The following is a 17,864-nucleotide window of genomic DNA, read 5'->3' as shown; positions in this document are numbered from 1 at the left end:
CTCCCCCTCCCTGACCCACCCTCTGGCCTAACCCCTCACTCCCTGGCTCAGCTGTCGCCTCTTCCCTCTCCTAGGCCTGCGTTCCCATTTGAAGATCCAGATCAGACCAAGAGCCAGAGCTCTGATGTTGTGGCAGTGCAAGTACCTATAGTGTAGAAGTGCCAAGCTGGGGCTCCTTCTTCCAAGCCCTTGCTGATGAGGAATTCCAAATCTGATGCTACTCTGCCTGTATTTACACAATCAACAAGAAGGTGTGAGTCACTGTTGTGCTTCTTGAGATGCGGCTGCATCGTTTTGATGAAAGCACAGCACCACTAAATAGGAACATCACTATTATACTTGACAGCTTGGGATTTACATGTAGTACCTGTACTTAAAAAAAAAATAAATCCATTGACACCTACTATAAGCACTAAATTAATTAAGGTAGCTACAGCTGATGCTATCAAGGATCCCACATGGGTACCACATGTCAACTCTGAAGCAGCGAACCTCTTTGAGTATGTGCGTTTTCTGCCCACAAGCATGACTTTGAATTAATTGACTATGTTAATAAACATGCCCTGACACCTAGATTGCTGAACTGCTTGGAAACTATTGATGATTTATGAAAATAAGGAAGAGATTCATTTGAGCAAGTGAATCCAGCGAGCAAAAATAGGTCAAGGCCATGGCACTAATTCTGAGCAGTTTCTGAGGAAGTGGCTGACTAGGTGTCCTCATGGAACCTCTCTCTCTGCTAAATAAAATGACTGTTTTATGGATGAATGTGCTTTGGGTTAGAAGCAAACTACAATCAACATATTTTGGAAATGAACTTTGCATGCAGATTTTGGACAGTGCTCAAGTTTTGATCCTGTAAATTCAATAGATTTATAGCATTTACAGTGTTCCTGCTTTGATTGTGGCTTTAAAACTTGCTTAATTTTTACAATTGATAATTTACATTTTTGTGAAAATAACTTAGGGCGGAATTTTCCGTGCCCGCTGACATCAGGCGTGCTAGGCAGTGTGAGCTGGCAATATGGCGAGAAAGCCATAAATCGGTTTCACGACGCCCTGAAAACAGTTTGTAATTGTCCGCTCAGCCCGTCGATGGCGGGCTGCGTTTCCCGCCATCGGATGTCGGGACCTCATTGTAATATACCTGCAGATTATTATAGGACCAGCCTGCCGGAATCAACCCCACACTGGATCGTCTGCCCATGTCGGCATGACTTCAAGGTTGAGGTGTGTGGGGGGATGGGGGAAAAAGACCACCCTGCGGTTGAGACGACTTGGGGACAAGGGCTGCCCTGCAGTTGAAGGTAATACACAAGCACATGCGGGGTGGGGGGGTGGAAAGCAGCCACGCATTAAGGAAACCTTGTATAAAGTGACCATTTCTCTACAGCTGAGACAGTTCAGATGCAGCCACATTGACATGCATGGAGTCAGGGCCCTAGCTTATCTGCTCACTCAAGTAACGCAGAGGCATGAAAGTGCCACGAAGTGCTCCAGAGCTTTTCACCCCTCGGGGACAGACTGCAAACTAATGAGCATTTTATTGGACTGCAGAACAGTTGGATGACTGGACACGTTGTACAATCTCCTTGCTAAAGCTGGCCATGGAGCAGTCACTGGTGGAGGAGCTCACAGCCCCTTGCAATTTCATCACGCTGGTTTGAACCAGTCTCCCCCCCCACCATAGTCCAAGCTAACAGTACAGCCTTGCAGTGTGGGTTAGGAGAATGACTGCATCTGAGCTGAGAGCACAGCATGCAGTCCAATGGGCAAGACTGCTGCCAATCAGTCAGGCAGAGTGGGGTGGAGGTAGCTGGAGTTTCGGGCAGCCATGCAGTGCACTAACTCTGGTCATCGAAGTGGTGGCCAGCACTCTCTGGGATGCATTAGGAGCCTCCAGACTTAACCAAGAGAGGTTTTTAGTACACCCAAGCTAACCCACATGTCTCTCTCTTTCATCCTGTAGGAGGAGTACATCAGGAGGATGGAGCCTGGTGAGCTAGCTCTATGTCTTGTGGCGTGCAGAGATGTTGGAGAGGAGAGCGATGGAGGCATCTGGCTGTGCAGAGGGAGGAGCTGCACCCTCAGGAAGAAGGGGCGGCTGATGTTCCTGCACACGCTGCTGAAGAGCCTCAACCAGCCGTTGTTGGTCAGCGTCTAGCTGGACCCAGGGTCTCTAGGCGCTGCCTTTCATTCCTGCAGATGACCGACAGCCAATGTCGCAGAAGACTGCACATGTCTAGGGAACTGGCTGGTCACATCTGCCAGCTGCTGCAGATTTGGTGCCATGGGGACATGGAGAGCATCCACTTCCAGTGGTCATGAAAGTGATCATGGTGCTCAATTTTTACGCCAGTGGCCCTTTTCAGGGCTCCACAGATGGCCTCTTTGGGACATCACAAGTCTCCACCCACAAATGCATCCATGAGGTCATGGATGCCATCTTCGCGAGGGTACACAACTTTGTGCATTTTGCCTGGGACCAAGAGAGCCAGGATGCAAGAGTGATTGGATTTGCCCAAATCTCGAGTTTCCCACAGGTACAGGGTGCGATTGACTGTACTCATGTGGCGCTTAGATCTCTGTTGCAACAGTGGTCAGCTATGTCAACAACAAGGGCTTCCATTGAATGTGCAGCTGGTGTGCAAACACCACAAACGCATGCTGCAGGTCTGCGTACAGTTTCCAGGAACTGTCCACGACTCCTGTATTCTCAGTCAGTTGCAGATCCCTGACGTCTTTCAGGGTCTAGAGAGGCTGCAGGGGTGGCTCCTAGGGGACAAGGGCTACCTGCAGAGGATGTGGCTGATTACAGCTGTGTGGTGGCCTCAGACATCAACAGAGCGAAGGTGTAATGAGGCTTATGCTGCAACTTGCAACTTGGTGGAGCAAATCATCGGGATGCTGAAAATGAGATTCTGGTGCCTGGACCTGTCTGGTGGAGCCCAACAATATTGCACACAGAGGGTGTCACACACCGTCATTGCCTGTTGTGCCCTTTACAACCTGGCACTGCACCAGAGAGAGGAGAAGGAGATGCAGGAGCTGGAGGTCTCCTCTGATGAGGAGGACATCGACGGTGATGAGGGTGAGGAGGTCCTCAAAGGTGATTATAATGTCGTGAGGCCCTCGCACTTGCCAGACGAGGCAGGCACTTGAGAGGCCCCAATAGCTGCCAGATTTGTGGAGGAGAATGATGACATGCAGTGAGGAGACGCCATGGATCCTCGTATTACATCTATGAATGTTTGACTCTAGCCTGGCTTATAGAAGTGTACATACCCTCTGTAATAATGCTTCTGTCGTTGAGATGCGGTGGAGGCCCTAATAGTTGCTCAATTGTAGGAGGATGATGACGACATGCGGCGAGGGCACTCCATAGATCTTCACATAGCCTCTGAGAATTTCTGACTCCTGTCTGGCCGAGGGCAACTTGCTTGCGCTCTGTGACCAAGGTCATTTCATAGAGAAGCAGACATGAAACTTTAGAAGCATCTGATCCTTTGTCCACCTTCAGCACCTGACCCCTTCAGAAGCCCAGCATCACTGGTCACAGATGCTATAGAGATGTGGGCCAGCCCCACCTTAAAGGTGCTGAGAGCACACAGAGAGAATGACGGAACTCTGTGACGCCTGCCCACGACATTCTGGCAGCAATGACAAGCACAGTCGAGGTGCAGGCATCACTAATATGTCCAGAGAGTGCGAGGCCGGACCATCACTTTGGTCTGAAGACTGCATAAAGCACAGGTTAGAGCCCCTGGACTGAGACACCTGCCCTTATGTTGTGCAGAAAGGTTTCACATCTGAGTGACATGAGCACTGCTTATCAGAACAAAGAACCATAGGCAGGTAGACACTCTTGGGAGTTTATTGACAATAGTGAGCATTATGTGCAAGGGATTAACACCCGTCCTGTGCAACTACATCACCTTAACTTTCCTAACTGTGCCGCTATGACTTGGTGCCCCCCAGACATCCACAGCAGAGGTAGAGGCAGCCTGCTGACTGTTACACCCTGTCAGTGATGACCTTGGCAGGCGTCCTCTGTAGGGCCGAGACTTGGAGGGCCTTGGCCTGCTTTTGGGGTCCTGCTGTGTGGCAGTGGCACCCTCCGTGGCCTGTGGAGCTGGAACTGCTGAGGTCACAGGAAGAGGGGATACGGATGGACCAGACACTCCCGGAATCACCTGGATGGATGTCCCCAGGGAGTACACCTGCTGATCCTCCTCCCTATTGGTGCCCGAGGGCCCCTGGCTGACTCTTTGAGGAGAAGGGGTAGCTGGAGTGAAATCGGGCGTACACACTGTTAGAGGCCAACTATGGCATCAGCGATGCAGTTCAACCCACGCAGCAGTGCAGGAGTGATGTCCTGGACCAAGGCCTCTACCAGTGTTGACCTCGGTGCATTGGCATGCTGGTGCTATCACCTCAGTCTGAAGGCAGATGGACTCCTCCATCATGTCTTGCAATCTGAAGAGTACAGTGGACATCCCTTCCTGATGTTTCCGAGCTGCCTTTGCAGCTCCAGCAACTGTGAAATGACCGAGTCCAGAAGTTCATCATCTGACTTGGACTCAGCAAATTTCTGGCCTCCAGCAGACCTCTGCGTGCCGGACTCCTGGAAAGTCCCTACCGCCGCCTGCTGTGGATCAGAAAATGTGATGTGCTCACCAGATCGTGATCCCGAAGCTACTTTAAAGCTAGGTCCCACCGTGGTGTGGGTCTCTGCGCTGTGGAGGGTGTAGGTGAGCGCTGTGATGGGATTTCAAGGAGGGTGCCTTCACATTCCTCTTCAGAGGTTTCTTCGGGGCTTGATTGGCGGCCCTGGACCATGGACTCTGTCAGCTGTTTGGCAGGTGTGCCTGCGAAAGTAAGGAGAGATAATTAGTGCATGGCTGTGGCCTGTGAAACAGGACACATCACTCACATCACTTATGGATGTTGCACTGCTGGATCCTCACTTGATAGAGCACTGCCGGCCTCACCGTCAGCACAGGACCAGTCCAGATCCTCACCGGCCAGCTGGATGGCTCTGTTTTCAAAGTTTGTGAGGACCTTGGTTTCAGGCATTCCTCCACCAGTCTTCGACCTCTCTCTTGTTGTGTGCTAGCTTGTCCTCCATGAATAGAGATGAAGAGAATGTAAGCAGGACATCTGCCAGGCCAGATGATAAGTATGCCTGGCCTGTGTGGGTGGTTAGTTGTACCATGGACAGGATGAGGACAATGAAGGTGTGTGTGAGAGAGTGAATGGTGATTGCCCTTGAACTGGCAGTGAGTGAGTTCCCTGTGGATGTGTGATGGGTTTGTGAGTGTGTGAGTTGAGAGTGATGAGAAGAGTGACTTACCCTGGCAGAATGAAGGAGATCATCCATCTTCCTGCAGCACTGGGTGGCTGTCCTCTTTTGGAGGATGTTGGCACTGACTACCGCTGCCACTGCCTTCCAAGCTGGATTGATGGTGATGCTGCCTATCCTGTGGTCAGAGCGGGGCTAGAGGACATCACAGCGGGCTTCCACGGCATCCAGAAGGTGCTCCAGGGACGCATCATTCAACCTGGGGGCTGCAGTCTGTTTACCTTTCAGGGCCATATCTTCTGTGCAGCAGTCCTGGGATGGAAGCACTGAGAGGTGTGTGCATGGGGGAGAGGTAGAACAGCAAAAACAGCTGCAATGGAGTGTGACTGAGCGATAGTCTGCCACTGCAAAGAGGTTGCACGTGTGGATTTATGGTTAAGAGGAAATTACAGAGTTATGTTGGGGCGCGTCTATGAAAGGATTTGCAAATGAGGCTGTTGTAATTAATTAATTAGGAATTAGAAGCCAATGGAACTTAATGAGCTCCATTTGTCAAGATAAAATCCTGCTGGGAGCTTAAGGGTAGATTTGCCAAAAATTTACCTGTAGCAAGGTATTTGGGTTGTTAAGAGCGTTGAAGTAAAAATTGTGGATTGTGCACTTGTGATTTTCTGATCTAAGCCAGGCCTGAGACAATTTATCCTAATGTTAATTTTCAGTGGAGACTTCAATATTTTGTGTGTCAGATGGATTTTGTACATATATTCATAGACAAATTGATATTTTTAATATTTTTTGTAAGTCACTGTAAACATAAAAGTAATTTATCCTGTAGTGTGCTTGGGACATTTGGATGTAATAAGACACTATCAAATTCAAGTAGTTCGATTATAAAATACTTTCCTGAGCTTAATTGCTTGCAATCAGAAAATGTGTATGAGATTGATTTTTATGTAGATGTTTATTGATAAATTTGAAGTTTTGTTAATTTATGGATGTGAAGTATGATGGTATAATTTTGAGGCAAGTAATTGATTGCATAATTTGTGTTTCTATTTTCAGGTGCTTAATCCTTTCTACATATTTCAACTCTTCAGTGTTATTCTTTGGACTTTTAATGGCTATTATTATTATGGTGTGGTAATTGTCATCATGTCACTTATATCAATAGTGACCTCCCTGCATACTGTCAGAAAGGTAAGGTTCGCAACTAGTGGTGATGCATTGTCTGTTGCAGATGAATATCAATTTCTATTTTTTTTAAAGAAGACAGGCAGGTATTTCAAATGGTCTTATTCCAATATGATGCATCTCAAACCACAAATCTGTCTAATGAGTTACTATTTACATTTTAAGTGATCTGGAGAATTACACTATTTAGAATTAGCAATATTAAATTTATATGCTACTTGAAGCATAACTCCATGTTAATAGCAGAATAATGCACTGTGTGCTACATGGTATAAAACATTGTATTATTGAACTAAGCCCGAGCAAAATAATAGGAAACCCACTAGTGCATATTTAAAGGCTTTGAGATGCACTGAAGACCTGTCACAATTTTTTTTAAAAAAGCATTTGAAAAATCTGTTAGTTGACTTAGGGCGGTGCCTAAGAACTGTTAGCTTTTAATTGGCCCCGTCATCCACTGGCTTTTACAAGTGGTCATTGAACATTGACATTGTTGCCAAGCTTTTCCACCATCTTGCTGAATTGTCACTGAATTAAAGTGGGGAAGGGTTGAATTGGATGTGGGGGAAGGGGTGTGAGGAAAATGAACCCATTCACTCCCTCCACATCATCCTCATGATGCAGCATGGGGGTATGAGTGCCCTTACCAGTTCTCCCAACTTTGCCCCCGGAGTGCACATACTCTTCTGATAGCGCTAACGGCTTCTCATGCTGATGGCTGAGGTTTTTGTTGTCTTCTTGCTCCATGTCTTCTCCCATCTGAGTGAAGCTCGTAATATTGGCACCCCAATGAATAGTTGAGGGTTTACTGAGAGTAAGTAAGACAAACAAAACTTTAGAAAGAAATAATCTGGAAGTTTGAAACTCTCATGTCAATAGTGGTGCACTAATCCCAGTTCCCATGGCTGTAGGGTGACAAAGGCTGGGAACTGAACGTTCAAGGTATTCAACATTTAGGAAGGATAGCCGAAAAGGAAAAGGTGATGGAGTAGTGCTATTAATAAAGGATGAGATCAGTACATTAATGAGAGAGGGTCTTAGATCAGAAGATCATGATGTAGAATCAGTTTGGGTGGAGCTAAGAAACAGCAAGGGGCAACAACTAGGCCACCAAACAGTAATGGTAATATAGGGCATGATTATAAATTAGGACATTAGAGGTGCATGTAACAAGGGTAATACAGTTGTCATGGGGGAATCTACATATAGACTGGGTAAACCTAATTAGCACTAATGCTGTGGAGGATGAACTCCTTAAACGTAAGCCCTGGGGAGGCGATGGTGTAGTGGTGTTGTCACTGGACTGGTAATCCAGAGACCCAAGGTAATTCTCTGGGGACCTGGGTTTGAATCCTGCCAAGGCAGATGGTGGAATTTGAATTCAATAAAAAAAAAATCTGGAATTAAAAGTCTAATGATGACCATGAAACCATTGTTGATTGTCGTAAAAATCCATCTGATGTCCTTTAGGGAAGGAAATCTGCTGTCCTTACCTGGTCTGGCCTACATGTGACTCCAGACCCACAGCAATGTGGTTCACTCTTAAATGCCCTCTGAACAAGGGCAATTAGGGATGGGCGATAAATGCTGGCCGAGCCAGCAACACCGACATCCCATGAATGAATAGTCACTTAATTGAACTTTCTAGAACAGTATGTTGAGGAACCAACGAGATAATGGACTATTTTTGATCTAGTATTGTGTTGTGATGAAGGGCTAATTAATAATCTCATTGTAAAGGAACCTGTAGAGAAGAGTGATAGGATTTTACATTAAGTTCAAAAGTGATGTACTTCAGTATGAAACTAGGGTTTTAAATCTACAAAGAAATCTACAAAGAATCTACAATGGTATGAGGGGCAAATTGGCTGTGGTAGATTGGGAAAATACATTAAAAGGTATGATGGTAGACAGGCAATGGCTAGCATTTAAAGAATTAATAAGTAGTTTAAAAGAAATTTACATTCCTTTGAGGGACTAACAAGAAAAGCTAAAGATTGTAACAAAACCAGAAAATGCTGGAAAAACTCAGGTCTAACAGCATCTGTGGAGAGAAAAGGAATAGAGTTAGCGTTTTGAGTCCTTATGACTCCTCTTCAGAGCTCTGAAAAAGAGTTAACGTTTTGAGACCTTATGACTTCTTCAGAGCTCTGAAGAAGAGTTAACATTTCGAGGCCTTATGACTGTTCTTCAGAGCTCTGAAGAAGAGTCATAAGGACTCGAAATGTTAACTCTTTTTTTCCTTTCCACAGATGCTATTAGACCTGCTGAGTTTTTCCAGCATTTTCCGTTTTTGTTTCAGATTTCCAGCATCTGCAGTATTTTGCTTTTAAGCTAAAGATTGTCTTAGATCAAAGAAAGAGCCTTATAAAGTTGCCAAAAAAGTACTAAGCTTGAAGTTTGGGAGCACTTCAGAATTCAGAAAAGGAGGACCAAGAAACTGATAAAGAAAGAGAGCACAGAACATGAAAGTGAACTAGCAAGATACATAAAAACAGACTGTAAAAGCTTCTTTCGGTATGTAAAAAAGAAAAGATTAGCAAGGATAAACGTGGGCATAGACAGGAGAATTTATAATGGGAACTAAGGAAATGGCAGAGAAACTAAAATACTTTGGGTGGAATTTCCCATTTTGGAGACAAAGTGCGGGGAGGGTGGGAAATTCGGCATGATTCCTGCTGCATGGCAGGGTGGATTTTTCCGCCTGATATTCTGCTTTTCAGCTCATTATTTATACATCAATGAGGAGCTTGTTGGATGTCATGGCAGGGCGGGCAGGAATTCATCTGCCCTGCCATGACCTCATGGGGTCAAAGATCCTAGTGGCGTATTTAAACAGCACCCACACAGATATTCACTCACTGTAGGCCAGGTGGATTCTGAACTTCTGCATTACCGTGGCACTCAAACCTAACAAACTCTTGGCTCCACGGTTCAGCAAGTCCTCCCTGGGGATTTTCCTCCAGCTATCCAGGAAAGGCAGGAGGTCCTCTTCCTGAGGGATGGGAGCAGGACGTCCTCCCTCCTGACCACACCGACCTGGGAGGAGATTGCCAGGGAGGGCAGCGCCCATGGCCAGCAGAATTGGAATGCCCTGCAGTGCAGAAAACGAATGAATGATCTGATGCAATCCACCAGGGTAAGTGAAACTTCTACTCACTCCAAACCCACACTCTTTTAAGGGCATCAGGCAGTCTAAGGGTTAGAGTCCACAGGGATGTCACACATGACCAGCAGATGGAACATGAGCACTGCACGTCTACCAGCCACTTTAAGATCACCATCTCCTGTAAGATCCTACACAAACAGCACCTTAATCCCTTAGTGGGGAGAGCTCAGCAGACACAACAGGCATGCATGCTTCTGAAATGTTCTTTCATCCATGGTGCTCACAGTTAATCCATCTGACTTTATTCAGGACAGATCTCCCAAAACTGGCGGGAGAATGCGAAGACCAAAGGGGATATCCCTGAGTTGAGGACGTTCTCTTCCCATGAGGAGCAAGCGGCAGAGCTCGCTGGTGAGAACAGATCACTTCTGTGTGGAAGGCAAGATCGGTCTCCCCACAACAAGCCAGTGAGGGTCCATCCAGCGTACATGGACAACATGGGGACAATGATTTTGAGGGACCTATTATGTTGGAGTCTGTCTAGTTAATCACTAATGATCTATTCTCTGTATTCTGGCCACCAGCAAGAAAAGGCAACATACAAGCGCTTCAGTCCCAGCACCCAAAGCACCTCAGATGAGGAATCAGTGGAAGCATCCGAGGAAGACCCATCATTGTGTTCACCTGCACTCTCCACCACCGCAGATACATGCACCTCGGTGGGTCCTAGTTCTAGAGTAGGCTTGGGGTCACAATTTGGTGATCACCTCACGGACACGTCCACAGCAGATAAAGACAGTGACGGCTGAGGTCTCTGACACTCGGAGGACTGCTGGAGACCAGGCTCCTGCTGAGTCTGAGTCTGATGATGAACCTCTTCAGTCAGCCCTGAGAGAAATGCTGGAGATGCAAAGACAGGCAGGGGAATATCAGACAGAGTTGTCAGAGCCCATTATCAGACTGGGGCAAAGGATGGAGGAATCCTTACAGGTTCTGTTTGATGTTCAGCGTGCGAGCACATCGAAATCTCCATGGGAAGAGTTGTGACTGCCTTGGAGACTCAAGTCTAGTAGTTTCGGCCAGATTTGCGCCTGGTCCTGCACACCATCACTCTAGCCATGGTTGCATTCCAGCAGTGGCTATGTGAGAATGCGATGGAGCATTTTGACCTCCCCCAGGTGCCTCTTCTCCTCAAGGAGCCAGGGAAGGGCACTCAGGCACCCAAAGGGAGAAGGAGCACCAGCCAGACACCCTGGGGGCATCCACTCAGGACACTCCAAGGGTGTCCTGCCGCTCCAAATCGCCTCTGCCTGTGACCCCCATCAACTTCAGCAGACCAGGCCAAGGAGGGTGCACCCACCCCAGAGCAGGAGATGCTTAACAGGCTGGGATTCCCCATGCCTCGGGCCTCCAGAGGACGCCCACATAAGTAATCTCAGACAACAGGCCTGTGTCAAACATCTTTGTGGATCTGGCCCTCCTCGTCAGCATCTGAATCTTCCTTGGGCCTTGCTGGCTGTTGTTCCTCAGGGCGATGGGCTTCCTTGGGTGTACCAATCGGCGATGGGCCCCCCTTCTCATTCTAATCAAAGCTATCAAGAAGGCAGCATTGCCTTCAGCCTGCACTCTCCACTCCTCCTTGTATTTGTGAACGGATGCAATTGAGCAATCAATGGTAGTTCCGGTGGAATGGTCTCCCTCCATATACAAGGCAATAAGGTATGCAGTCTCCAGCCCTTGACTTTCCCTCAGTTTGCACATTGCATGCAAAGACCACCTCTTGGAAGCTGATCTCATCCTGGAGGATGGCACATGACTGAGCTTTCCCTTCAGACGGGACTGCTCATTCATAATGAGGATCTTAATTAGGGTCGAAAGGCCCAAGTTCTAGGAGCCACAGTTAGCCTTGTGTTGGTTGTCCTCCAGTAGTCTTGACAATAACTATTGATACCCAATCCTTGCATTATGCCCTGACTGCAAGCATGGTGCCTTGAATGCCATGACCAGTGCACTGGGAACATGGAGGCTTGTAGGGCCCATACTGCCTCTGTACAGTAGACATGGCCATTGATGTTTTGACCATACATCCATTCTGACATGCATCTGTGAGGATCAGATGCCAGTTAAGACCATATGCACCACAGCACCTAAACTTAATGGATTCTTGCCTGAAAGCGCACCATTAGTAAATGAGCAAAGCTTATTCATTGTGCATTTGACGCTCGGGTCCTGCACTCAGTTGAGTCATGCTCTTCTTGGTTTGAGCAGGACAGATATAGGGTGCCCCTTCAATCGGCCCAAAATTGCTGTGTTGAACTCCTCCCACATGCCTTGAAACCACCCCCCCCCAATTGATTTTATTTCTAACTTGTTTCTTGAACCACGTCATTGTAAGGTGAGCTCGAAAATGGTGCTGCTGACCTTTGTATGGGACACCAATTTCCAACCTCCCCCACGCTATCATCCTCCTATCCTCCTCCATACCCACTGCCTTCTAATTCCCCTCCCTCCTATCACTATCCAGCCTCCCCCTGTTGCTCCATCTGCAAGATGTACTGCAGCAACTCACCAACTCACCGAGGCTCCTTTGACAGCATCTTCCAACCCATGACCTCTACCATCTTGAAGGACAAGGGCAGCAGATGCATGGGAACACCGCCACTTGCAAGTTCCTTTCCAAGCCACATGCCATCCTGACTTGGAACTATATCGTCATTTGTTCACTGTCGCTGGGTCAAGATCCTAGAAATCCCTTCCTAACAACACTGTAGATGTACCTACACCACATGGACTGCAACGGTTCAAGAAGATGGCTCACCACCACCTTCTCAAGGGCAATTAGGGATTGGTAATAAATGCTGGCCTAGGCAGTGACGCCCACATCCAGTGAAAGAATAAAAAAAATCCCTTGAACCCATAATTATCCATGTGGATATTCTTGTTCTCCCCCTGAACCCTTTACTGTTGTTGTCCCCATGCTCTTTGTCAACCTGACCCTTCCCCTTTTTGAGGCCACATGCACCCTGACTTTTCAGGAACCCCCCTCCCATGAGACCATCCAATACTCTCCCATGATATTTCAGCTACCGACATACAGAACACAGATGCCTCCCCTGACTATGTCTGTGCCCTCTGCCTTGCAATACCATGACTCAAACCCTCAGGACCAAATTCCTTAGGTGACTGAGCATGCCCTGCACAACATACTGTGCACGACTGTCACTGCCCACTGCCTCAAGAGGCCTTTTCCACCCTAGACCGGGACCAAGATATGTGTGGCATGCAAGAGCCCTCTAACATGGCCCGTACAACTACAGGACAGTCTGCTCAATATGCCCCAAAGTGCCCCGACAGCATGGCCTCAGCCTCAGGGCAGTGACTCTTCCTTGGACAGTCTTTAACTCTTGCCACAGGACAGTCTTTCACTACTCCACTCTGTTCCTTGACCACCCCCAAGTCCTGTTTCGGTCCCATCCCTACCTCCCCCTCCCTCCCGTGCTCCCCCCTTAGTCCTGCCTCCATCTCACACAACCCCCCTGCCTCCCCCCCTTGCTGGTATTGCCTCTCCCCCCTTGCTGGTATTGCCTCCCCCCCTTGCTGGTATTGCCTTCCCCCCTTGCTGGTATTGCCTCCCCCCCTTGCTGGTATTGCCTCCCTCCCCTTGCTGGTATTGCCTCCCCCCCTTGCTGGTATTGCCTCCCCCCCCTTGCTGGTATTGCCTTCCCTCACTTGCTGGTATTGCCTCCCCCCCTTGCTGGTATTGCCTCCCCCCCTTGCTGGTATTGCCTCCCCCCCTTGCTGGTATTGCCTTCCCCCACTTGCTGGTATTGCCTCCCCCCCTTGCTGGTATTGCCTCCCCTCCTTGCTGGTATTGCCTCCCCCACTTGCTGGTATTGCCTCCCCCACTTGCTGGTATTGCCTCCCCCCCTTGCTGGTATTGCCTCCCCCCCTTGCTGGTATTGCCTCCCCCCCTTGCTGGTATTGCCTCCTGTGTCCAGCAGCTTGTGATACAAACATCCAAAATCTTGTAGCAGCGCTCTTAAAGGTAGTCAAAAGCAGCATCTACTGACCTCAAAGTCATTGATGAAATGAAGCTCGCCAGGTGCACGCCACTTATATACAGTCGGGAAACAGGCCATTGTAGTTATCCGCTAGTGGGGCACTTAATTTGGAAAGGGGACTTAATTCCGGCAAGTTGGCCTCTGAATGCGCATTCACGAGATACAAATGAATGCAAATGTGGTTTCTAATGTAGGTCAGTGGGAAACCCGACCCATCTTTAGCCTGCTATCAAAGTTGGGAGAATTAAATTCCAAACTAATTTCCCGCTGGTGGGAAACTGACTTTTTCGAACATGCCAAATTTAGTTCCCCCGCCTTCCATGATTCCCACTTCTGGTGGGAGTGTAAATTTCCACCCTTTGTGTCTGTCTTCGTGGAAACCTCCTGGGAGTAATAGAGAACCAGGTGACTAGCAAGAATGAGGAACTGAAAGAAATTAGTATTAGTGGAAAAAAAGTAGTATTGGGGAAATTAATGGGACTGAAAGTTGGTTAAATTTCCTGAACCATATCTACATCCCAGAGTGTTGAAAGAGGTGGCTATAAAGATAGTGGATGCATTGGTGATCATCTTCCAAAATTCTATAGATTCTGGCATGGTTCCTGCAGATTGGAAGGTAGCAAATGTAACCCCATTATTTAAGAAAGGAGGGAGATAGAAAAAAGGGAACTACAGACCTATGAGCCTGGTATCAGGAGTAAGGAAAATGCTAGAATCTATTATGAAGGATATGATAACCTACACTTGGAGAATAATGGTAGGATTGGGCAGAGTCAGCATGGATTTGTGAAAGGGAAATCATGTTTGATAAACCTGTTGGAGTTTTGAGGATGTAACTAGCAGAATAGATAAGGGAGAATCAATGGGTTTGGTGTATTTGGATATTCAGAAGGCTTCCCATAAGATCCCACACAGGAGGTTATAAGCAAAACTAGAGCACATGGGATTGGTGGAATATACTGGCATGGATTGAGAATTGGTTAATGGAAAGAAAACAGTAGAAATAAACAGAACAAAAACAAAAATAAAAATACCTGGAAAAACTCAGCAGGCCTGACAGCATCTGCAGAGAGGGATACAGTTAACCATTTCCAGCATCCGCAGTATTTTGCTTTTATCTTAGTAGAAATAAACAGGTCATTCTCAGGTTGGCAGGCTGTGACCAGTGGGGTATCGCAAGAATCAGTGCTTGGGCTCCATCTATTCACAATCTATATCAATGATTTGGTTTTGTGACCAAATGCAATATTTCCAAGTTTACTGATGACACAAAGCTATGTGGAAATATGAGTTGTGAGGAGGATGCAAAGACGCTTCAAGAGGATTTAGACAGGCTGAGAGTGGACAACAACATGACAGATGGAATATATGTGGAAAAATGTGAAGTTATCCATTTTAGTAGGAAAAACAGAAATTCAGGGTGTTCCTTAAATAGTGAGAGATTGGGAAGTGTTGATGTTCAAAGGTACCTGGGTGTCCTTGTTCAAAAGTCACTGAAAGCCATCATGCACGTGCAGCAAGCAATTAGGAAGGCAGATGGCATGTTGGTCTTTATTGCAAGAGGATTTGAGTACAGGAGTAAAGAAATTTTGCTGCAATTATATAGATCCTTGGTGAGAATGCGCCTAGAGTATTGTGTACAGATTTGGTCTCCTTACCTAAGGAAGGATATATTATCCATGTGTACTGAAGGTTCACTAGACTAATCCCTGGGATGGCAGGATTGTCCTATGAGGAGAGATTGAGGAGACTGGACCTATATTCTCTAGAGCAAGCTTGTCCAACCTTTTCGCTCAGGGAGGGGGAGCCACATTTGCATTTTTTCTCACTCAAGGGGCCGCTGAGCAAATTTCAGAATGATAAGGCTCGGCACAACATTAAACTGAATTTCAAAAAAAAATTTGAGGTATTAAGAAAAGGAACAGTTGCTGAGCAAAAGTAAAGCAATATTCATAGCAATAAAGAGTAATTAATAAAAATGGTCAGTGTGTGTGTGCCAGGCTCACTCCCTGTCTCGGTGCTCACTCATTCACCTTCACCTGCTGTGAGTGGGTGTGTGTATGCACTGGTGTTTAGTGGTAAGAGTGAGTGAGAGGCGATTGCCTATGTACAGGACAGGGGTGTGGATACCTGCCTCATCAGCTTGGATCAGGAGAAGGCCTTTGACAGAATATCGCACACCTACATGGGGGATGTGCTCTCCAAAATGGGGTTTGGGGAGGGAATTCGAAATTGGATCCAACTGCTCTACACTAACATCAGTAGCGCAGTCTCAATCAATGGGTGGGAAACAGATAGCTTTCCGATTAAATCTGGAGTCAGGCAGGGCTGTCCTCTCTCGCCTGTCCTTTTCGTGTGTTGCATAGAACCCTTTGCCGAGTCCATCAGGAAGGATCCGGGCATAAGAGGAGTGACGATCCCAGGCAGTGGAGGCACTCAGGTAAAAGCCTCCCTGTACATGGACGACGTCGCCGTCTTCTGCTCGGACCCGCTGTCGGTGCGCAGACTGATGCACATCTGCGACCAGTTCGAACTGGCCTCGGGAGCCAAGGTAAATCGTGGGAAGAGCGAGGCCATGTTCTTTGGGAACTGGGCTGACCGATCCTTTGTCCCCTTCACTGTCAGGGCTGACGGCCTGAAGGTGCTGGGGATATGGTTCGGAGGGATCGGGGCATGCGTTAGAAACTGGAAGGAGCGAGTGGCTATGGTGAAAAGGAAACTGGGCATGTGGGAGCGACGCTCCCTCTCCATTGCGGGTAAGAACCTGGTCATCAGGTGTGAGGTACTCTCGCTGTTGCTGTACGTGGCGCAGGTCTGGCCCATTCCAGACTCCTGCGCGATGGCGATCACTCGAGCCATCTTCCGCTTTATCTGGAGGTCGAAAATGGATCGTGTCCGCAGGGACGCGATGTACAAGCCTCTAGATAAAGGGGGAAAAAACGTGCCCAACATCGCCCTCATACTGATGGCCACCTTTGTGTGTGGCTGCATCAAGCGGTGCGTAGACCCTCAGTACGCAAACACCAAGTGTCACTACGTGCTGAGGTTCTACCTGTCCCCGGTGTTGCGAAGGATGGGTCTGGCCACGCTGCCGCGGAACGCTCCAAGTAGTTGGACCGTGCCGTACCACCTGTCCCTGGTGGAAAAATTTATGCAGAAAAACACCTTTGACCACAAGTCCATCAGGCAGTGGTCAGCACGTAACGTCCTAGAGGCCCTGAGGGATAAGGAGAGGGTGGACCCTGTGGGATGGTTCCCCGAGCAGACTGTCAAAGTCATTTGGCAGAATGCCTCATCGCCAGAACTTTCCAACAAGCACCAAGATGTAGCTTGGCTAGTGGTGAGAAAGGCCCTCCCCGTCAGATCCTTCCTACACGCCAGGAAGCTCACCCCCTCTGCACGTTGCCCTCGAGGTGGCTGTGGTGGGGAAGAGACCGTTGTCCACCTCCTTGTGGATTGTGCCTTTGCAAAGAAAGTCTGGAGAGAGATGCAGTGGTTGCTGTCGAGGTTCATCCCGAGCAGTTCTGTGACACAGGACTCTGTGCTCTACGGGCTGTTCCCAGGGACACACACCGAGACAAACATCAACTGCAGCTGGAGGATCATCAACTCGGTGAAAGAGGCGCTTTGGTCTGCCCGAAACTTGTTGGTCTTCCAGCACAAAGAGTTGTCCCCGACCGATTGTTGCGGACTGGCACAATCCAAAGTCCAGGATTACGTGCTGAGGGACGCACTAAAGCTTGGGGCAGCTGCCGCAAAGGCGCAATGGGGAAGGGTCGCTGTCTAAGACCTTTCTACCACAGCGCACCGAGAGACTGGGAACTGTTTAGAGCCCCTCGGGCTGTACAGATCAAAATGAAAGGCTGTAAATGAATGTAATATTGTTTGTACTGATGCACCTGGTGATACATTTTGTAAAAGTTTAACCTGGATTGTACCCTTGTAATGTTGTTTTTGAAATGGTTTTGAATGTGATTGAAGATTTTTTATGAATAAAGTATATTTTTACAAAAAAAAAAGGTAAGAGTGAGTGAGAGGCCTGAGACTGGGACTAAGACAAGACCTCTCACTCTCTCACTCTCTCAAACACATGCTCTCACTCCGCCCCACCCCCACTATACACACACACACACACACACACTGTTACTCCCCCACACACGCACACTCTCACCTCCACACACACGCACACTCTCACCTCCAC

At 47.9% G+C, this 17,864-nt stretch overlaps 1 protein-coding gene across 5 annotated transcripts in view; it reads left to right on the top strand.

Moving 5' to 3' along the window:
• Positions 1–17,864, top strand: part of LOC144693823 (polyamine-transporting ATPase 13A3-like) — a 176,470-nt gene that overhangs the window by 43,999 nt on the left and 114,607 nt on the right. For all 5 annotated transcript variants that reach the window (XM_078563888.1, XM_078563886.1, XM_078563890.1 and 2 more), the window contains exon 7: positions 6,365–6,499. In XM_078563888.1, the coding sequence (XP_078420014.1) occupies positions 6,365–6,499 (135 nt within the window). The remainder of the gene's footprint in view (positions 1–6,364; positions 6,500–17,864) is intronic.

This window comes from Cetorhinus maximus, chromosome 19, assembly GCF_964194155.1.
Source record: "Cetorhinus maximus chromosome 19, sCetMax3.hap1.1, whole genome shotgun sequence".
Classification (NCBI taxonomy): domain Eukaryota; kingdom Metazoa; phylum Chordata; class Chondrichthyes; order Lamniformes; family Cetorhinidae; genus Cetorhinus; species Cetorhinus maximus.
The sequence above is the reverse complement of the archived record's forward strand: the minus strand, read 5'-3'. Positions and strand labels throughout refer to the sequence as shown.